The sequence below is a fragment of the Sminthopsis crassicaudata genome, chromosome 4, assembly GCF_048593235.1.
Source record: "Sminthopsis crassicaudata isolate SCR6 chromosome 4, ASM4859323v1, whole genome shotgun sequence".
Taxonomy (NCBI): Eukaryota; Metazoa; Chordata; class Mammalia; order Dasyuromorphia; family Dasyuridae; genus Sminthopsis; species Sminthopsis crassicaudata.
In genome coordinates, this window is record NC_133620.1 from 304,292,096 (window position 1) to 304,315,461 (window position 23,366).

The following is a 23,366-nucleotide window of genomic DNA, read 5'->3' on the forward strand; positions in this document are numbered from 1 at the left end:
TTATAAATAGTTGTCCTTTGAAGGCACATTGCTTTCTTCAGATAGTTAACATTGCAGCATGAAGGTAGGTAATATTTTGAATCAAAATAAAGATGTGACTACAGGGTTCCTGTGGCTCAAAGTGGCTTCAAAGTCCAGTCCAAATTCCATTTGGATCTTTCACACCATCTAACCTGAGTAAAGATGAACAATAAAACTTCATTGCTTTTGTGTAAAAAAAAAAAAAAAAAAAAAAAAAAAAAAAGTAGACAAGCACTTGAGATTCATGTTTCTGTGATAACAGAGAAACTTAGTTTTCCAACACAGATATTCTTTATCTTACTGGTTTCTCCTGCAAGAGGAATGAGAAGAAAAGTTTTGGGATCTTGAATACATTTCTACTGAGGAGGCTATAGACTCAGACCAAATTAGCACACACTTATCTCCCAAGGTTTTCTAAGTTGCATTAGGTATTCAAAGTTGCATCAATTACTCTTTCCCTATGAGTTTGAAAAGATTGGAAATTTGTTTCCTAAATAGTGGCTATATTTGAATATGTATATAAAATAACATGGATCCATTACAGAACTATCTCAGTTCTGGGGAAAAGAAAAAAAAATCGGATTCCCTTATTTATATTTTACTGCATATTAAAGTCATTGGTATCTATGACTTAGATAATACTATGAGTATTATGCATGATGCAGGGAAATACACAAAAAAGGGATCTGAGTTAAGAAAGGTATCATGGTCATTAAGAGTCAGGACTTTTTGAGCCCAGGTCCTAGCAAGCATATGCAATACCTTCCAGCTGTATTTTAACACTTTTAGCTCGTAATTTGTTAAATCTCTAAATTGACAGCAAATTCTAATCTTTTTTGCATTGTTACAAAAGAAAATTCGGATGATTACAAAGTAAATTTTTCAAAGATAGAGGCTGCTGTTGGTCTCCAAATTCATCATCCTTCTAATGTTGTTTGTAAGGAAGGGGTAGCTAGTGGTTGATGATTATTTTTAGTGATTTGCTGAGTATGCTTCATGGATCCTGATCAAGTTAAATACCTAGTTTCAAACCTTTGTTCATAGTATTTTCCTACTACAAGAAGTATCCAGAGCCTAAATTCGCCCTTGTTCAAGCCTTACTTAACCCCACTCTCCCACCCCTCTCATCCCCAACACACACACACACACACACACACACACACACACACACACACACACACACACACACACACACGTGCACACACCATGAAGCGTTTTCTTGTTTTTACTGATTTGTCAGTCCTCTGGCTTCTTACAGCTTACATTTATGTTATCCTTTTCTGACTTACAAAATGCTTTCTAAACAACATCCCTATGAGATGAATAGTATATTACAACCCCTTTTTTAAAAAATAATGAAATTAAAATTTAAAAACTACTGCCATCCTCAAATCAACCTCACCTGGCTTGTAATTTTAAAGTTATAGTGTCAATTTTAAAGGGCATGAGCTTTCAAAGTGACTATGATAAACTTAAAATCAGAAATCTTGTTTGAAGATGTTCCCATAGCAGTTACTTAAAATATTTTAGGTCAGCAACTATGGAATTCTTTTCTTATGTTGTATATTTGACCATTACCTCCTATCAAGACAAGTTGCCATGTTTTCAAGCTAGATAATCTGATTTTTGCAGAATCACAATAGTCAACGCAATTGAGCGTATGAACATTTATTACAATCCTACCTATTGGAACTATACTAAATCCCGGAAATAATAAAGAAAAGCAAAAAAATAAAAAATTCCTGCCCTTGAAAAGCCCACAATTTAATGGGGATGGTAACATGCAAACAACTATGTACAAGCAAGTTGTAAAGAGGATGATTAGAAAATAATGAACAGAGGTAAGGTACTAGAATTTAGAAGGGCTGAGAAAGGCCATATGGGAGAGAATTTTAGCTAGCACTTGAAGCTGCCAAGAAAGCCAAGAGATTGAAATGGAGAGTGAGAACATTCTACCCATGGGAGACAAACACTACCTACAATTATAAGTAATATCAGAAATAAAGAATCTAGAATGGATGTATAATTTCATTGGTATTGGAGCTTCTAAGGTGCAGAAATTCCCTCAGCCAGTCACTTTCTCTGCAACTTACATCTTAATGAACAGATTGCAAGATGAGAAATGAAATGGTATGTGTCAAAGACAGGAATTAAACCAAGGTTTTCTTAACTTCAAGGCTAGCAAACACAGGTCCACAATACTCTCAAATTTAGTCCCAACCAGATTAATATATTTCCCTATTTTTAGGGACTAGATTGAGAAATACTTAACAGAATGAATAAAAATATAATAAAACATGACATGACATTTTAAAGCTAAGTATGTAGCCTGCAGGATTCTTATGTAGGGTTTAAAATGTCTCCATTTCTACTTAAATTTGATACCACTGCACTACATCACACTCTCCAGAGAGATGTACAACTGAATTCAGAAAGGGTCATGGAAACAAAAAGGACAATGACTATATCTTGCTAAAATTAACAACTTTATTTTTTAATCTATAATCAGTTCTGTCAATCTACTACAGACCAAGCATTGTGAATAAAAAGAAAGGCAAAAAGACAGTCCAGCAGTGTTTGCAAAAGACAGTCTTTGCTCTTCAAGAGATTCATAATCATTTCAGGAATAGTTATGTTTAATTTTTACACATAATTACTAAATTTAGAATTTTAAAATTCTCTTTAGCTAAACAGGAGAGAAAAGGGCACAAAACAATTTCATTGCCACTAATAATCATGTCTCCTAGACAACAGTCTTTTCCTTTAATTCCTTCCTTGCCTTCAATACGATCATTCATATTGGGTCCTCACTGTACTGGCCAGTACATCCCCTGGCTTCCTATGACTCTCATTCCCATTCCTCAAATGTCCCTGAACTCTTTTCACATATAAGTTTCCTATCCATTCTTCAAAACTCAATTCAAATATCATCTCCTTAAGGAAGCCTCTAGCCACTCAGACTTCACATAGTTTGGTACTTATCTCCTATTAAATTATTGATAGGTCTTCTATTCCTCAATTAGCTTGTGGTTCCATGCACACACATACAAATGTGAAAATTAATTCTGCTATTTTATCAGACTAACCATGGGACAGCCATAACTTCTGAGTCTCAAATTGTTCATTTAACCACTTTCATTTTATAGATGAGGAAACATTTACAAACAAGTTCCATTCCAATTCTAAATGAAAGATCCTAGGCTATTTGAGGTAGTTAACCATCCACCGGACACACTTGGAACTACTATGTGTATTGTTCCAAACTGACAATCCTTCTCTTACCTCTAATACACATAAATAAAAAAGCAGTTGACGAAGTTGCCGTAGTTCCATGAAGAATCATACCAGGATAGCTAGAACATGTTAAAATATACCCAAAAGGGGTCACTGTTCTAGGAGAGAAGGGAGAAACTTGACTTTCATTTATGTCTTATTTAAGACCAATAGTTCAATTGCTATTAATGGAAACAGATCTTTGAAATTCTTTCTAGATATCTTAACTTTTCTGCCTTCTCACAGAATTTTTGTCTAACAATGAACACCACACCCAGCCATTAATCTACATGCTGTTTATTCAAATGTAGACTCTAAACAGAAGTAGGCTAAATATGAAAAACATATATCATCTTGGTTTTGATCATATGTAATATCCAAGTTTTACTTCCCACAATTAGAAAAAAGTACAACAAAATTAATCATTTTATTTAAAAGAAATGTTACAAATAAATGTGCAAAATGAATTTCCATGATTAAATCCACATAAAAGGAGCATGCATATTTTACATAAAATTTAGTCAATATTACATGACACTGTCAAGAATCAGGCAAAATGGAAAGATCTTGCAGCTACAGAAATTTTAAGACAAGTGAGATGTGAAACCAGAGACACATGAAATTAAGTCTCAAAAGGCAATTTACAAACAAGCAAAACCTCATATAAGTAGTGTTAACAACATAGATCCCACAATAATATTCTACTTTAGTTCAAAAATGCTATGTGCCTTTCATTTCCAAAATAATTAGTGTGTAGTCACCTATATAACCAGAAGGGAGAAGGGGGGGAAAAAGAGGGGTAGAGTGTATTACAGGGAAAGGTAATAGTGAAATGCCCAAACAAGGCACCAACGGAAATAAAAATGAGTTCCATACACTCTTGCTCACTCTCTTTGGAATGCAGCAATATGGCATCACTGAAATGAATGACAAATCTCACTGTCTAAACTAAAAGAAAGTCATGAATAAGAACCAAAAAAATCTGGTTTTCTTATTCTGCTAACTTTTCCCTGAAATTAAGATGGATTCACTCTCCTAAGGACTGTATTTCTATCTGAGGAGAAATTACTCCTGTCAGTAGTCCTTTAAGCCTTGGAGTTTGTTCCAGCTTCTGTATTAATATTCATAACTACACACACCAATGTACCAAGTCAGCACATGTTTACATGAATAAAATAAACCTAAAAACCTACATTAGTAACCTTAAATAGAGAAAGTATTCAGACTACATTTGCTAAAGCATATTAGTTGTGTTTTTCCTCATTATGTTTAGATCTGAAGAAAGAATTCATTTCTTCTGAACTAAGGCAAGCTGCTGGTTTTACTATTCTATTTAAAATCTTGTTATACTACAAGAACTAGTATTTACATGTATAGTTCATTTCCCCACCAAAAGGCTCAATGAAAATTGTTATGTTATTGCCTAAACAAATGCCAATTTCCAAATCTGGACCAATCCCCTACACAAAACTCCTGGTTGTTTTGGTATAGAGGGTACAAATGAACCTATAAAGCTAATGTCATCAAGAAAAAAAGAAAATAAACCAAGTAAAAGCTCAAGCTGTTTTGAAAAACTACCTGAGTGCTCATTCTGGCACACTGTGTGATTTGTTTCCTTTTCCATTCATGCTAGAAATGTGAGGCCTCATATATAAAAGGAAATTGAATATTGGTATATTATTTTCCAACTAAGACTCTTCCTGGTTAGTCTCCTAGAGCCTGTTCCTCAGTGAGGTCTATAACTGGGGAATATTACAGGTTAGTATTGAGTCCTCCAAGTGTTGCAGAATAACTCAGCAGTACTTCAATCCAAATGCTTCTCTTGAAAGGTCAAAGCTTGTCATCAGTCATTTCTAGAAACTGAGCATAGACATCACGGGAACATTCTCCTTTTTGGTTGAATAAGAACTTGTAATAACTGCCATCTGCACAGATTGCTAAGGAAAAGGAAACCCATTTTATGCATTTTTTTTTCATTTAAAAGGTTAAAGCATATTAATCCCTTTTTCAGAACTGTAATTGAAAATTGCAAACTAAAATAACACTCTATTCTTAGAAAACTATTATTATCAAAGAATTACCAGAATACACCCATAATCCCACCATATCAATTCTACTATAATGAAAACATTTTTTACCCTAAACTAAGTAGATATTTTGGGGTTTTTTTGGAGGAAAAATTGAATAGCCAATTTGTAGGAAAATAGTGTATTTGATATCAGGCCATTTTTATAGAAACCACTTGATAAATTATCTGTGAATTTCCTAAAGAAATAATTGAGATCAGTTAGGTGCTCATATCATACATAATTCTCCAAACAATGCACACTGAAAAGCTCTAACTGAATCTACAATAGAAAGGCAGGAAGGAGAGATAATACTAAATATAATTCTCCGTTAGAACCATACGGCCCATCATTCAGTAATAGAAATGAAAAGCTGATAGTGGGAGAAATATCTTACGAGCTTCTCAGTTAAAGAAAAAGTAGTCTGGAATTTTTTTTCCTAAACATACAATGATACTTCAAAAAGAAACTCTTACCTATGACAGCATTTGGCTCTGTTCCAAAGGCACAAATGCATGGAGAGCCTGAGGGAACCTGAAATTTGGAAAAACTCCATTTGGAACTGAAGTATTTTGGAAGAAAACTGGCTGATGCCAAACTGGGAAGGAGGAGGGGAAAAAAAGTGATCAAATTATAATATGACATGATTAAAATTACCCAATTAATGTTACCAAAAATCTCATATTTCTAAACCTAAAGTGCTTTTTAAATCTAATATGGCCAGTAAAATAATTTTTAAATGAGGTTTAGAAATTTAAAGGAAAACATTCTATTTTTATATCCTGTCCTCTAAATAATTTAGGAGAAAAGATATCATTTTGGGAAAAGTGTTGGGTTTTGTGTTGAATGGAGCAGAATGTTGTATGGAACAGAAATAACAAGCTACAAATCCAATCTCTCCTATACACACAGCTAAGGGAAAATCAGGAAGTCTTATCAATATATATTCTATCCCAGGAATCCAAAAACAGTAATCCTTAAGCAACTAATTTATTGAGAAGCACAAGATTAGTTATGGTAATGTTTGAGGTCATCTGTTCCAAAACTCAGATAATACCTTAAGAAATTAGGGCCAGAAAGGTAACACTGAATCCCAAAGTTGTAAGATTAGGGTTCCTCTTGGTTTCCTTCTCTTTCTGGTTAGAATATTTTAAGGCTTTAATTATTGGGAAGTTGTAACATGACACCATTTTGTTACAAATCATTACATATGACTTCAAAATTCTCAAAATAGAACAAGTGCTGACTTCACAGATGATAGTCTTCATCTATTAGTATATACATATAAATCCAAAGGTGATCCTACATTTCATTCTATTTTTATGGCAAAATTTAATCCTTAAACCCTTACCTAGACTGCTTATTCCTTTTGGGATCTTCAGCTGCAAAAATGTGTACTGTTCCATGATCACTTGATACACAGATGAGTGAAGCATCCTGATTGAAATTAATACTGGGAAAAAAAAAAAAGAACTTTGACAGGCTGAGTATTAGGGGGAAAGAAATCAAAGTTGCAGAATGTAAGAGATGTAAGAGATCATTTAGTCTAACACTCTCTTACAAATAGTGAAATAAGCCCACCAGTAAGAAGAGATATATTACAAAGCTAAATAGATTCTGATAAAGTAGGTTTTAGACCTGAAGCCTTCCTACTCCCAATCAAGGATACTACCAGAATGCTGGCTCATTAAGATATTACAGAAATATATTAAAGAGAAATATAGTTCAAATAAATCCCATACTCCAAACTTTTAAAAATTATATAAAATGGTTTATATTTTTATATTTTCCAAAATATTTAGTTCAAGGTTTAATGCCTTCACATTTCAAACTAACAAATACAAGGCTAGCCAAATACTTAACACTTCAGTCTCAAAAAACTACTCTTCAATACAAAACCCAGGAAACTTGTAAAAAAAAGCATATAAATAGATAACACTATTCTGTTTTGTTCAAGTGTCTTTTTAAAAGTTGAGGGTCTAGAAAGGCCATGCCTAAGAAAGCAGTGAAGTAAAACGCTAGGTCAAGTTGTAGAATGCTTAGCACTTGGGTTTAAAAAATTCTATTCACCTATATAAGAAAAGGAGGGAATCAAGACCATATAAAATATTCTCAGCAAATTCTCAGCTTTTCATTGGCAAGTGACCATTATGGAGTTTGATGCAAAATCAAGGATCATTATGTGGACTGATTTTTCTGTTTTATCATGAAAGAAGAGAATGACACCTCTCCTTCACAGACACTATTAATTAGACACAGTAAAGAAAGTGAATTAAGTCTTCTCTTAGGTCCTTGATGCTATGAGCTCTGATTTAAGGGAGACCAAAGCTGAAGTAAGGCAATGAATCAAACTTTGGAGAATCTTGTTATAGGAAAAAAATCCAGAGTTTTTAAATACCAAAAATACTACAGATAAAATTCATCTTAATGTTTAAAAAAAAAAAAAAAAAGACAAGAGTATACAGGTAATGACTCATAACATATTGAATTTATTGTTTCATTCTTTTAAAATACTCTACTAAAAATTTCCTACTGTTTTAGATTAATAGTTCTTGCAAATCAATAAGCTAGGGCAGCTAGGTAGCAAGTGAATAGAGCACCAGCCCTAAAGTCAGGAGGATACCTCCTATCTGTGTGATCCTGGGCAAGTCATATAACCCCAATTGCCTCAGCAAAAAACAAACAAACAAACAAAAAAACAAACAAAAAAAAATCAATAAGCTATACCATTTTCATAACTTTACATCTTGATTTAAAACTTATAGAAACAATGTTAAAAAATAATTATGTACTTTTAGTTATCCATACCTGAGAAAAATTAAGCTTATTGATCCTATGCAGCATATTAATACTCAAGGTATCTAGCCCAAAAGAGCTTCTATAAAGCTAAATCCAAATCGTTTCATGAAGTGGAAGGAAATGTTACAAATGAAAATGTCACTCATGCCATATAAGGATAACATGAAGAAGCTTGAACAATAAAATATTTGTTACACCCCTATGCACTATTCTAACGGTAGCTCCCCTTAGAGCTACTCTTAATGCCCATCCGTCGACGGCACAGCTAGGCCACACTTACCCGTCTTCGGGCACCAACCCGGATCCCATAGAGACAGACCACCTAATGGTGGTAGGGGTAAAGCGAAAGAGAACTTTATTTTGAGATAGCACATATTTATACCCCACTGATGATATGGAGGAAAGGGGGAAGTCCTCTAGGAATCTGGTATAATGGGATTGGCCTGAGAAGGAGGAGGGAGGCATGCTAGGCTTTGAGAGCACTAAGGAAGGAGGTGTGGTACCTGGAATCAGACACTACCTCATGGGGCTGTGCCCCACCTCCACATAGGACTCACCTGTGCCTCAGAACCTCTCATCCCTCAGGTCCTCCCACATGCCTTGAACTGCATTCCTTGCTTCTAGAGGCTTTTTAACCCTTACAATATTGTGGATGAAAGATGTGATATCCAGAGATTTGTAACAGAAGAAGGATTAACAAGCTTGTTCTGCAAAATACTGGAGGACAGGAGTAGGAATAACAGGACAGAAGTTGTAGGGAAGCAAATTTAGGTTTCTTTTAATGCAAAAATCTCATAACAATCAGAGATCTGTAAAAAAAAGAAGCGAGCTCCCCCACACTAGTCTTCAGTTGCATTAAGAATTCTTTGGGAAAGGTAAAGGCAGGGAAGGGAGAGGGGGGTGGGGGACAGGGACACATTAGATGGCTACTGAAGACCTTTCCATTTCTGGGATTCTGGGGAAAGGTCCAGGTATGTTCTTTATTGTGCTTGCTGCATTGGTAAGCACAATTAAATCCTAGAAACCAAAGTCACTTGCCTTTTGTAACCATATGGACACTGCAGAAAAGAATAAAGCCTTTCAGAGATAAGCATTTCAATCTCTGAGAGAAGCCACTGTACAATTCTGCAGCCTGTGACTCTTTCTGACTCATAGGAAAAGCATTCTTTCTTGAGGTATCAAAAGTATAATTTCTATTATTTGTGCTTCTCTCTAGACCATCCCTGCTGTAAATCACATCATTATTGTCATGAATCATCCATTTCTCTGGAAATAAACTAGACTTATCTTTTTTTTTTTCTATCAACCCCCTATATTCAAATTAATCATATTCTTACCAATAAATATTTGCTGCTTGAGATCCTCTTCTCAGTTCTTGGATTAAATGCCCTGATGAAGTATCAAATATTCTTATAAGGGTCCCCTTTGAAAAACAATGAAGTGTCTCATTATCAAAGATTGAGAAATTCAGTTCATTTTTTCTACTGTTTTAGATTAATAGTTCTTACAAATTAATAAGCCACATCATTGTCATAAATAATATCTATTTTCTTATACAATCTAAGTCATACAGAATTGTTTTACTTTCTGAAGAAATTTTTCTACTTAGCATTAAAACTAAGACTGAAATACTATAAAAATACTATGACTGAAAATACAGAGGCAGCTAGGTGGCACAGTGAGCACCAGCCCTGAAGTCAGGAGGACCTGAGTTCAAATGTGACCCTGGGCAAGTTACTTCACCCCAGCAAAAAAAAAAAAAAAAAAAAAAAAGAAAGAAAGAAAATATAATGGAGGTTCAGAATTAACTAGAGAAAGTTCCCCTCCAGCAGTAACAAATACTCCATGCCTGGAAAACTGGGAATATGACGATTCCAGTGTCTCTTGCTACCATCATAGGAAATATTATCTTTAGATTGTACTAATTTACAATGTCAAAATTCACAAGGATCTTTACAAGGTACTTCTTCATAAAAAGGAAAGTATTATATGAGGATGAGGAAAATGAAGTTCAAAAAGGTTAAGAAATCTGTCCAAGGTCACAAAAATAGTAAGACACATGTGAGACTTGAACCCAGAGTTTCTGACCTCAAGATAAGATACAGAAGCCACAGTGCTTCTGTAACTAGACATTCATTTTTTTTTTCATCTATTTTACAAATTACTGTGAGAAAATTCTAAGCTAATTTCCTGTTGTTACCTGACCTGCACATGGACAACTTAGTCATTAACTGGTGTAACAGTGATAATTAGGAATGCTAGAGTTGTTCTACTATCAACTCCTCCCTGCCCATACTCCTCCAAAATCATGTAATACATGTCCCCGCCTGCACAAATGATCTTTGAACTGTCACACCAAATATCAGTGAGATACTGATAGCAGACAGTCAGGATCAAATTTTAACATCTTTAATACTTCTCAATATCTTGGGTAGGAAAAGTAAGTCTGTAATTGGGAAAAAGTTAATTTTCCAAACAAACAATTGGATCCTTTTAATCAGAATAAAAACTCTACATAATATACAAATTAATAGTTTCATCATTAATTTCACAGTACATAAAACCATGAATGCATGTTATAATATATAATATGACCAAATGATGCAACTAAAATGGTCTTAAATAGAAACCAGAAATTCAAAACTAAAATAAGCCTCATGGTTTAGTGTAGGGGTTCTCAAACTGAGGCCCGCTGGGTTATGGCAAATGGGCTGAGGGGGGGAGACAGTGTGAGGTTTTGTTTTTACTATAGTCCGGCCCTCCAACAATCTGAGGAACAGTGAACTGGCCCCCTATTTTAAAAGTTTGAGGACCACTGGTTTAGTGTTTTGTTTTTCAAAAAACATGAATAAGCTCAGGTTAAAAAACCCAAATGAAAAATTCTGAAAAGTTTAACATAGTGATGGATCACATTTGACAAATTAGGTAAGGCAGATGTAAGTCTTACAAGTCTCTGAAATTAAAAATGAAATGGAGGATATGATTTAAAAAACAAATTATTTTCTCTAAAGGAGCAAGGAAATGTTATCTAGTACTGTTATCATATGTATCATAAATGATTATTTCTGGAAAAAAAGTTTCTACAAATATCTTCACTCTTGAAACATGACTTTCCCAATTTGATTATATGAATTGTCAAGCAGTTCTAAAGTAGTAGAACAGAGTAAAAAAAGTCCAAACTACTCTTTGAAGTTAAGCTTACTTTTTCAGATGCTGTTGCAATTCTTGTTCCCTGGAGATTTAAAGCTATACAGCTTAGGATTCCTTCATGAGCTGGGATATCAACTGGAGGTTTTTCTGTATTGGCCAGATCCACTATTTGCACATGGCCAGTATGTGTACCAGGGAATGCCAGGAGAGAATTGTTGCTATTTGGACATAAAACACATAGACCTGGATACAAAAATATTCAGAAATGAGCCTTAGGATTGTAAAAATATCCCAACTTTTCAATATTTTGGCTAATCCTTTTCTATACCATATCCCCAACAGTTTTATTTTTGTTTTTAATGGATTCCACAATTCTTTGCAATCACAAAAACAAATCAGGAAAATAAGTTTTAAGCAGCTTAAATCACAGAAATATTTCTCTTTTCTTTCTTCTTTTTTGAAGATTTTATCAAGATAGGTACAATTGCATTCCATTATCCCTAACAGGATTCAGAATCAGATACAGTATTAAACACTAAGGAGAGGAGATCCTTAAGAAAATATTTTGCAGAATGCAGCATACATTCTAAGTCCCCAAAGAATCACAATAGAGGTATCACTATAGCAAAATTTGAAAGGGGGCTTACTGAGCATTTTATAGAACATTTTGGGGAAGAAACAATGAAAAGATGGGGAAATAAGCAAAAATATAGAGGGGAAAAAAAGGAAGGCAAAGAAAAAATGCTAGAGAGGCAAACAGAACACAACTTGTCCCTTTAGTTCCTTTTTGGGCTCCTAATTTGTTTTTATTAAAAAAAAAAAAAAAAACAGTCACCAAAAAAAGAAATGGCAGCTATTTATTCACAGTCTTCCCTTCCCCCAATTGGATCTTATATCTAAACTACTACCAGTGTACTCCACTCTAATCTCAAAACTAATTATAAATAGAATAGAGCTTTTCATTGAAACCTTTTGGAAACTCTTTATGTCCTTAAATATTTTCTATATACTTCCATTTCTATCTTGGAAAAGAAAAATACCAGCAGGATAAAATTTCCAGCTCCAATGTATTTTGGGAGGCTGAAACAGCTATCCTTTCAATTTTATTAATCTCTTCTTTTATTTTTAGAATTTCTAGTTTAATGTTTGACTGAGGGTTTTTCATTTTCTCCTTTTCTAACTTTTTTAGTTGCAAGCCCAATTCATTGACCTTCTCTTTCTCTATTTTATGCAAGTAGGCCTCTCGAGATATAAAATTTCCCCTTATTACCACTTTGGTTTGCATCTGACACATTTTGGTATGACATCTCATTATTATCATTTTCTTAAGTGAAATTAAGTGTCTATCATTTGCTGTTCACCCAATCATTCTTTAGAATGAGATTATTTAGTTTCCAATTAATTTTTGGTCTATTTTCCCCTGGCTTTTTATTGAATGTAATTTTCATTGCATCGTGATCTAAAAAGGATGTATTTACTATTTCTGCCTTTCTGAATTTAAATTAATAAAACTAAGAGTTGGTTCTATGAAAAAACCAACAAAATAGATTAAATTTGATTAAAGAAAGAGAAAAATCAAATTGTTAGTCTTAAAAATGAAAGGGGAGAATTTGCCACTAATGAAGAGGAATAATTAGGAGTTACTTTGCCCAACTTTATGCCAATAAATTCGATAACTTAAATGAAATGGAAGAATACTTAAAAAATTTTGCTTGTTCAGATTAACAGAGAAAGAAGTAAATTGGTTAAACAGTCCCATTTTAGAAAAAGAAATAGAAAAAGCTATTAATTAACTCCCTAAGAAAAAATTCCCCAGGACCAGTTGGATTTTCATGTGAATTCTACCAAACATTTAAAGAACAATTAACTCCAATGCTACAAAAACTATTTGAAAAAATGGGGATTGAAGGAGTCCTAACAAATTCCTTTTATGACACAGACATGGCACTGATTCCTAAACCAGGTAGGTTGAAAACAAAGAAAGAAAATTATAGACCAATCTCCCTAATGAATATTGATGCAAAAATCTTAAATAAAATATTAGCAAAAAGACTACAGAAAATCATCCCCAGGATAATACACTATGACCAAGTAGGATTTATATCAGGAATACAGGGCTGGCTCAATATTAGGAAAACTATTAGCATAATTGACTATAACAATAACCAAATTAACAAAAACCATATAATCATTTCAATAGATGTAAAAAAAGAATTTGATAAAATCCAACATCCATTCATATTAAAAACACTTGAGAATATAGGAATAACTGGACTTTTTCGTTGAGACAAGAGATTAAAGGAATTAGAGTAGGTAATGAGGAAACCAAATTATCATTCTTTGCAGATGATATGATGGTATACTTAGAGAACCCCACAGATTCTACTAAAAAGTTATTAGAAATAATTCACAACTTTAGCAAAATTGCAGGATACAAAATAAATCCGCATAAATCCTCAGCATTTTTATACATCACCAACAAAATCCAACAGCAAGAGATACAAAGAGAAATTGCATTTAAAATAACTGTCAAAAGCATAAAATATTTGGGAATCTATCGGCCAAAGGAAAGTCAGGAACTATATGCGCAAAACTACAAAACACTTTCCACATAAATAAAGTTAGATTTAAACAAGTGGAAAAATATTAAGTGCTCTTGGATAGGCCAAGACAATATAATAACGATGACAATACTACCTAAATTGATCTATTTATTTAGTGCTATACCAATCACATGCCCAAGAAACTATTTTAATGACCTAGAAAAATAATAACAAAATTCAGATGGAGGAACAAAAGATCAAAAATTTCAAGGGAACGAATGAAAAAAAAAAAGAAAAAAGAATCAAATGAAGGTGGCCTAGCTGTACCTGATCTAAAACTATATTATAAAGCAGCAGTCATCAAAACCATTTGGTATTGCCTAAGAAATAGACTAGTTGAACAGTGGAATGGGTTAGGTTCAAGGGACAAAATAGTGAATAACTATAGCAATCTACTGTTTGACAAATCCAATGACCCAACTTTTGGGATAAGAATTCACTATTTGACAAAAAATTCTGGGGAAACTGGAGAGGCAGTTTTTATGGCAGAAATTAGTCATGGAGCCACTCTTAACACTATACAACAAGATAAGATCAAAATAGGTTCATGATTTAGGCATAAAGAATGAGATTATAAATAAAAGGAACATAGAATAGTTTACCTCTCACACTTGTGGAGGAGGATAAAAATTTGATTATATCATGTTAAAAAGCTTTTGTATAAACAAAACTAATGTTTTGTTTCTACAAACAAGATTAGAAGGGAAACAATAAACTTCCCAATTTTTTGCTTTTTACAGTTAAAAAATTCTAATAAAGGCCTCATTTCCAAAATATATAGAGAATTGACTCTAATTTATAAGGAATTCTCCATTCTCCAACTGATAAATGGTCAAAGGACATGAAAATTTTCAGATGATGAAATTGAAACTATTTCTACTCATTAGACAGGGTGTTCCAAATCAGTATTGAGTAGAGAAATGCAAATTAAAACAACTCTGAGATACCACTACACACCTCTCAGATTGGCTAGGATGACAGAAAAAGATAATGCTGAATGTTGGAGGGGATTCAGGAAAACTGGGACACTGATACATTGTTGGTGGAGTTGTGAAAGAATCCAGCCATTTTGGAGAGCAATTTGGAACTATGCTTAAAAAGTTATCAAACTACGCATACCCTTTGATTCAGCAGTGTTACTACTGGACATTATATCCTAAATAGATATTAAAGAAAGGAAAAGGACCTTTGTGTGCCAAAATGTTTGTGGCAATCCTTTTCGTAGTGCCTGGAAACTAGAAATTGAATGGATGCCCATCAATTGGAGAATGGTTGGGTAAATTGTGGTATATGAATATTATGGAATATTATTGTTCTGTAAGAAATGACCTGCAGGATGAATACAGAGAGGCTTGGAAAGACTTACAGGAACTGATACTGAGTGAAATGAGAAGAACCAGGAGATCATTATACACTTCAACAATAATACTGTATGAGGAGTATTCTGATGGAAGTGGATATCTTCAACAACAAGAAAATCCAATTCAGTTCCAATTGATCAATGATGGACAGAATCAGCTACACCCAGAGAAAGAACACTGGGAAATGAATGTGGACTACTTACATTTTTGTTTTTCTTCCCAGGTTATTTTTACCTTATGAATCTTATTTTTCTTTTGCAACAAGAGAACTGTATAGTTCTGTACACATATATTGTATTTAAATATACTTTAACATGCTTAACATGTATGAGAATGCCTGCCATCTAGGGGAGGGGGTGAAAGGAAGGAAGGGAAAAGTTGGAACAGAATTGAGTGCAAGGAACAATATTGAAAAATTACCCATGCATATGTTCTGTCAATAAAAAGCTAAAATTAAAAAAAAAAAAAGAAAAAGAAAGAAAGAAAGGGAAAAAAAAATAAAGAAACAACTACCCTGCTATCTGGAGCAAATTCTTCAAAAGTTGAAGAGCATCAGTGGTCAAAATAAAAGGTTGGTGAGTACCAATGTTTCCTCTGACTCTTTTTAAACACACACACACACACACCCTCATTTCCAATGAGAAATCCCTCCTCTATCAAATTTGATTCATTCTTTCTTTGCAAATTAGTTTTTTAATAGTATTTTTATTTGATTTAAATTTGTAATTCTTCCAATTATTATTGTCCAATTAAAGACAAATTTTAACATTCATTTTAAAAATTTGAGTCCCCCCCCCAAAAAATAAAGTGAAAATAGTATGCTTCAATCTGTATTTAGGGTTCATTAGTTTCTTCTCTGGATATGGATAGCATTTTCTATTATTAGTTGTCTTGGACACTGTATTAATCTATGCTTTTAGCACTCGGAGAATAAATGATTTAATTTGATTACATCATAATCGGGGCTTATACCACTTCCTTCCTAACTCCAAGACCAGCTCATATCTCCATTCATGACATCATACTGTCTACAGTCATTATTGGTCTCATCTATCTCCACCCACAACTGTTTTTAAAAGTTCAGTTTTATTAAATCCCCTTCAATGTTACTCACTGTGGATATGAAGAATGGGAATTAAGAGGTCTTCTCTCAAGAAACTTACAATTTGATGGCAAGGACAAATAAAAACAAAGAATAATGATTCAAAATAAATGCAAAGGAAAGACCAAAATTACTCTTTTAAAAAAAATAATAATACTTTTAGTTTGGAGTAAGATTGGAAGTATGTCAAGGAAGAGCAAGCATCAAAAAAGTCTCCAAAGAAAGGGCATGGACTTATTGAATTTTTTTTTTTTTTTTTGAAAGAGAAATACTTCAACTGGCAGACCTATATAGGTAGTACTGTCCCAGATACAAAGAAACATGGGTTATGCAAATTAAAGTGAGAAAAGGCAAGACTATGTTGGAGAAAAGGCAGTATCCTACTTTGCCTGAAATGAGGATTGTATAAAGAAGGTTAAAATTTAGAAAACAAACAAACAAACAAGAATACATAATGGAATCAGACTCTAGAGAACTTTAAATAGCTGAGTTTGTTTTAAATATGTAACAGGATGAAAAAAAAAAAAAAAAAAAAGACATTACTCAAACCTGTCTTTTTACATCCAGTTGCAGTGCCCTACCCAGCTCACCTTCTTTATTTCTTCTTTCCTTGAATTTTCTGTCAAGTCATGCTGAACAAACTTTTTTTTCCTGAGGCTGGGGTTAAGTGACTTGTCTCGGGTCACACAGCTAGGAAGTGTTAAGTATCTGAGATCACATTTGAACTCGGTCCTCCTGAATTCAAAGTTGGTGCTCTATCCACTGCGTCACCTAGCTGCTCCCGTGAACAAACTTTTAATCAATGAGGTGATATAGCAGATAGCCCAGCCTGGAGTCAGAAATACTCATTTTTCAGAGTTGAAAATACAGCTTCAGACACTTTACTAGTTATATAACCCTGGACAAGTCACTTAACCCTGTCTGCCTCGGTTTTCTCATCTGTTAATGATTTGGAGAAAGAAATAGCAAACTGCTCCTCCAATATCTTTGCCAAGAAAAACCCCAAATGGGGCTTTGAAGAGTTGGATACAACTGAAAAGCAACCTAATGATGACAAAAAGCAGAGGCTCTCAGTAATGATCCATGTTAACTGTAAACTAAGGTAACTGCCAGGTTTTGGACATAGACATTTCTCTGAAATTCTAATGTACTATCAACTCTGTAAGGTGAAACAAAAGCATTACTGACATTAAAATCAATCTGGAGAGGACAGAGAAGAGAGGGATGAGCAAAAGAAAGAACATCCACCCCCACGCTCTTTCAAAATGCCTTTCAAATAACTTTGAAATAACATTTCAAAACAAATTCTGGAGTACCAGAAACAATTTTCTAGTGCAAAACAAGTTAGAAGATTGGCAGGAAAGGTCTGACTCATTGGGGTGTTAGTGGAGCACAGTAAAGAGCAAACTGCACCAGAGCAGTCTGCACTCCAGCAAGATAGCAGCAGGCGTTGGAGGCAAAAGAATCCACTGGATTGGTGTCATAGGAGCTCTTAGCTAACAGATAGTAATGGGATCAGGCAAATGATCAGAAGGTGATCAGAGGAGTCCCTTTACTAGCAATTGTGTTGTACTGCCTGTAAATAGAGAACAAAATTATAGTTCTAGGGCTTGTTGCTTGTTGTAGCTCACTGACCAGAGAGCAGTGACCTTAGATCATACCACCTTGGAAGAACTGAAAACCCCAAAGTACACTCTGAAAACAAAAAAATCCAAAGTTTGGGACAATATCCCCTAGACCCTAGAATCAGAGACCAACTATAATATAAAGTTAGTTAAAATGAAGGAACCTGACTAGGCTGGAAAAATGAGCAAAATAAGAAAATAGAACCTGACCATAAATTACTATGGTGATAGTGAAAATCAAAACATAAATTCAGAAGACAATGAAATCAAAGCTGTGAAACTGAAAACCTCAAAGAAAAATGTTACTAGGTCTCAAGAACAAAAATAACTGAAAGAATTAATTTAAAAAAAAAAAAAAAAAAAAGGATTTTTGAAACCAATAAGGTAGAAGAAAAATGGGAAAAGAAATGAAAAAGACACAGGAAAATCATTTAAAAATCAACAGCTTGATAAGAGGCACAAAAAAAATTACTAAAAAGAAAAAAATAGGCAAAATGATAAAAGAGACCCCCCCAAAAAAAAAGCTCAATGAAGAAAATTCCTTAAAAAGGATAATTGGGGGCACCTAGACGGCCCAGTAGATAGACCACCAGCCCTGACGTCAGGAGGACCTGAGTTCAAATCTGCCCTCAAACACTTAATATTTCCTAGTTGTGTGACCCTCAACCCCAATTGACTCAGCAAAAAATTAAATTAAAATAAAAAGGATAATCGTACAAAGGAGAAAAGATGTCCAAAAATTAACTTTAAAAAAAATAATTCCTTAAAAATTGGAATTGGTTAAATGGAAGATAATGACATCATGAGAAATCAAGATCATACAATACAACAAAACCAAAAGAAAAAAAAAAATGAAGAAAATGTGAAATAGCTCATTGGGGGGAAAAAAAACAATAGACCTGGGGAAAATATCAAGGAAAAATCGTTATTGTATTATTGGACCTTCTGAAAGCCATGATCAAAATCTAGACGATATTTTTCAAGAAATTAGTAAAGAAAATCCTGATATCACAAAATGAGAAGGCAAAAATTTAAAGAATCCTTCATTCACCTCCTGAAAGGTACCAAAATGAAAATTCTCAGAAATACTATAGCCAAATTGTAAAGCTCTCAAGTCAAGGACAAAATCTGCAAGGAGTTAGAAAGAAACAATTCATAAATCATGGAGCCAAAGGCAGGATCACACAAGATTTGGTAACTTCCACATTAAAGGATTTGGTAACTTTCACATTAAAGGATAGTTTAGAATATTATATTCCAGAATGAAAAATGAAATATGATTATAACCAAGAATCACCTAATAATCCTTCAGAGAAGAAAAAAGACATTTAATGAAATAAAGGACTTTCAAGCATTCCTGATGAAAAGACCAGAACTAAACAGAAAATCTGATTTTAAGTACAAAATTCGAGAGAAGCATAAAAGGGTAAAAACAGAAAGTGGAATCATAAGAGATTCAATAAAATTAAAAATCCAACTTCAATAAAATTGGATTAAAGCAACTTCTAGTACCTAGTACCTCAAAAGGGACCTAGAAAACCAGCAACTTCTAAGCATTCCAACTTCCATTCCAACTGTTCAGAATACAATTATGTTTTCCATCTACCAATGAAGAGCACTGATCTTAATATTCCACAACCTTCTGCAACAATTTTGCTCTCAAATTTTACCATGGAGAGGTGAGAATTCACTTGCTATATATTTAACTTTCTTTTACAGGGACTTCTAACAAAAGACAAAAAAAAAAAAAAAAAAAAAAAAAAGGTAAAATGATTTTGAAAAAGATTTATATTTGTTTAACCTTTCCATTTCTATTTCCTTTTTTTTATGTTATATCAGTAAAATCAAATTATACATGTGGACTTTATGTATATCCACAACAGAAATACAGTTCTCAAGAGTTCCTTTTACCTTTTTCTGCTTCTCTTGGTTGGAGAGCAACCATTCTGGAGAGCAATGTGGAATTATGCCCAAAAAGTTATCAAACTGTGCATACCCTTTGATCCAGCAGTGCTACTACTGGGCTTATATCCCAAAGAAACACTAAAGAAGGGAAAGGGGCTTGAATGTGCCAAAAGTTTGTGGCAGCCCTTTTTGTAGTGGCTAGAAACTGAAAAATGAATGAATGCCTATCAATTGGAGAATGGTTGGGTAAATTATGGTATATGAATGGTATGGAATATTATTGTTCTATAAGAAATAACCAGCAGGATGAATACAGAGAGGCTTGGAGAGACTTACATGAACTGATGCTGAGTGAAATGAGCAGAACCAGGAGATCATTATACACTTCAACAACAATACTGTATGAGGATGTATTCTGATGGAAGTGGATATCTTCAACAAAGCGAAGATCTAATTCAGTTCCAATCAATGAACAGAATCAACTACACCCAGAGAAGGAACACTGGGAAATGAGTGTAAACTGTTTGCATTTTTGTTTTTCTTCCCAGGTTATTTTTACCTTCTGAATCCAATTCTTCCTGTGCAACAAGAAATTCGGTTCTGCATACATATATTGTATCTAGGATATACTATAACACATTTAACATGTATGGGACTGCCTACCATCTAGGGGAGGGAATGGAGGGAAGGAGAGAAAATTCAGAATAGAAGTGAGTGCAAGGGATAATGTTGTAAAAAATTACTAATTCAAAAATTTCAAGTTCAAATCTGACCTTAGACATTTACTATAGCTGCATAACCCCAGCAAGTCACTTAACCATGTTTGTTTCAGTTCCTCATCTGTAAAATGAGTTGAAGAAGGATATGGCAAAAACCACTCCAGTATCTTCCTCAAGAAAACTCCATATGGGTTCATAAATTAATCAAATGCACCTGAAACAACTGAACAATAACAATAAGTCTTTTCTACCAACCTCTTGTATATGTCCCTCTTTTCTCCATTCAAACAAATGCAATTTAAGCCCTTATCATCTTTCTCCTTTTAACTGGTCTCCCTGCCTCAAGTTTCTTCCCATTCTATCTTCAAATAATTTGCTAAAGTGATTTTCCTGAAGCATAAATCCAGCCATGTCACCCCCTTAATTTAAATTCCATTGGCTCCCATTACCTCTAGAATCAAACATAAATTCCTTTGTTTGGTATTATAAACCATTCACAACCTGGACCCCGTTACTTTTTCAATTTTTTAATACTTTACTCCCTTCAGTTCAGTTCAGTTGTTTTAGCCATGTCCAACTTTTCATGACCTTATTTGTTTTTTGTTTTGTTTTTTTTTGGGAGGGGGGAGTTATTTTTTAGCAAATAAATAAATAAATAAATGATTTGGGAAAAAGGTTTTTCAGCTCATTTTACAGATGAAATAACTAAAGGCAAACAAGATTAAGTGACTTTCCCAGAATCACACAATTAGTAAGGATCTGAAGCCAGATTTGAATTAAGTTCTTCTGATTCCAAGCCCAAAACTATATCCACTGTAACACCTAGCTGCTTTTATTCCCTTCTAGCACACCATAATCCAACTATAATGACCTACTCCTTTTCTTCCCACATTGATAACATATCTTGTCTACCAGGCATAACTGAGCAATCAGGTTGCCCAGTTGTTAAAGAATCAGGTTTAGAGTTGAGAGGACCTGAATTCAAATCCGGCTTCAGATACTAATAGGTATACAATACTGGGAAAGTCATTTACCCTTTGTTTTACTTAGTTTCCTCATCTATAAAAAGGGAAAAATAATAGCATCTCCTAGGGTTCTTTTAAGGCTAAAATAAAATCAGATTAATGCCTCCCTCCCTCCCTATATTAGAGACTCTATATTATCGAGTTGTCCCCTTCCACTCCCCATATCTGAAATGCTCTTTTTCCTTATCTCAATCTTTTAACTTCCTACTAAAACCTTATCTTCTCAGATCCCTTAATGCTAGCATATTCCCTTTGAAATTATCTCTAACTGGCAATATTTTTTGTTTTTATAATTATTATAATTGTATATAAATATAAATGTAATTACATTAAGTTATAATATCTTTGTTATATTTTATAAATATGTAATTATCCATAATTACATATTTTATAACTATGCATTGTATACATTTTAGATTTATATCTTGTCTACATATAATTATGTACATACTTTTTCACCAATTAGACTCTGAACTCCTTGAGAGTTGGGTCTGCTTTTGTATTTCCTTGTAGTAGTACAGTACCTAGCAAAGAAAAAGTACTTGAAAAATACCTGTTCACTTGCTTTTATACTGGCCATGTCAGGAATAATCTCCCCTTTTTACTTCCACCAAAATTCTGCTAAAATGCTATCTCTTAAAAGAGGCCTTTCCTGACTAATTTCCAAAATATATAGAGAATTGAGTCTAATTTATAAGAAATCAAGCCATTCTCCAATTGACAAATGGTCAAAGGATATGAACAGACAATTCTCAGATGAAGAAATTGAAACTATTTCTAGCCATGTGAAAAGATGCTCCAAGTCATGATTAATCAGAGAAATGCAAATTAAGACAACTCTGAGATACCACTACCCACCTGTTGGATTGGCTAGAATGACAGGGAAAGATAATGCGCGATGTTGGAGGGGATGGGGGAAAATAGGAACACTGATACATTGTTGGTGGAATTGTGAATACATCCAGCCATTCTGGAGAGGAATTTGGAACTATGCTCAAAAAATTATCAAATTGAGCATACCCTTTGATCCAGCAGTGTTACTATTGGGCTTAGGTCCCAAAGAGATCTTAAAGAAGGGAAAGGGACCTGTATGTGCAAGAATGTTTGTGGCAGCCCTCTTTGTAGTGGCCAGAAACTGGAAACAGAGTAGATGCCCATCAATTGGAGAATGACTGAATAAATTGTGGTATATGAATATTATGAAATATTGTTCTGTAAGAAACGACCAGTGTGGCCTAGAGAAACTTGCATGAACTGATGCTGAATGAAATGAGCAGGACCAGATCATCATTATATACTTCAACAGCAATATTATATGATGATCAATTCTGATGGACCTGATCCTCTTTAACAATAAGACGAACCAAATCAGTTCCAATAGAGCAATAATGAATTGAACCAACTACACCCAGCAAAAGAACTCTGGGAGATGACTATGAACCACTACATAGAATTCCCAATCCCTCTATTATTGTCTGCCCTGCATTTTGATTTCCTTCATAGGCTAATGGTACACTATTTCAAAGTCTGATTCTTTTTGAACAGCAAAAAACTGTTTGGACATGTATACTATTTTGTATTTAATTTATACTTTAACATATGTAACATGTATTGGTCAACCTGCCATCTGGGGGAAGTAGTGGGGGGAAGAAGGGAAAAAATTGGAACAAAAGATTTGGCAATTGTTAATGCTGTAAAATTCCCCATGCATATAACA

At 33.9% G+C, this 23,366-nt stretch overlaps 1 protein-coding gene across 7 annotated transcripts in view; it reads right to left on the reverse strand.

Annotated features, from left to right (window-relative positions):
* Positions 1 to 23,366, reverse strand: part of WDR45B (WD repeat domain 45B) — a 157,327-nt gene that overhangs the window by 59,617 nt on the left and 74,344 nt on the right. For 3 of the 7 annotated variants that reach the window (XM_074312011.1, XM_074312013.1, XM_074312016.1), the window contains 5 exons: positions 11,362 to 11,552; positions 9,497 to 9,582; positions 6,712 to 6,813; positions 5,837 to 5,958; positions 3,576 to 5,231 (listed from right to left, as the gene is read on the reverse strand). In XM_074312011.1, the coding sequence (XP_074168112.1) occupies positions 5,125 to 5,231; positions 5,837 to 5,958; positions 6,712 to 6,813; positions 9,497 to 9,582; positions 11,362 to 11,552 (608 nt within the window). In that variant the 3' untranslated portion in view covers positions 3,576 to 5,124. Of the gene's footprint in view, positions 1 to 3,575; positions 5,232 to 5,836; positions 5,959 to 6,711; positions 6,814 to 9,496; positions 9,583 to 11,361; positions 11,553 to 23,366 lie in introns of those variants that run through there. The other 4 variants (XM_074312014.1, XM_074312015.1, XM_074312012.1 and 1 more) reach the window with 4 other exon arrangements.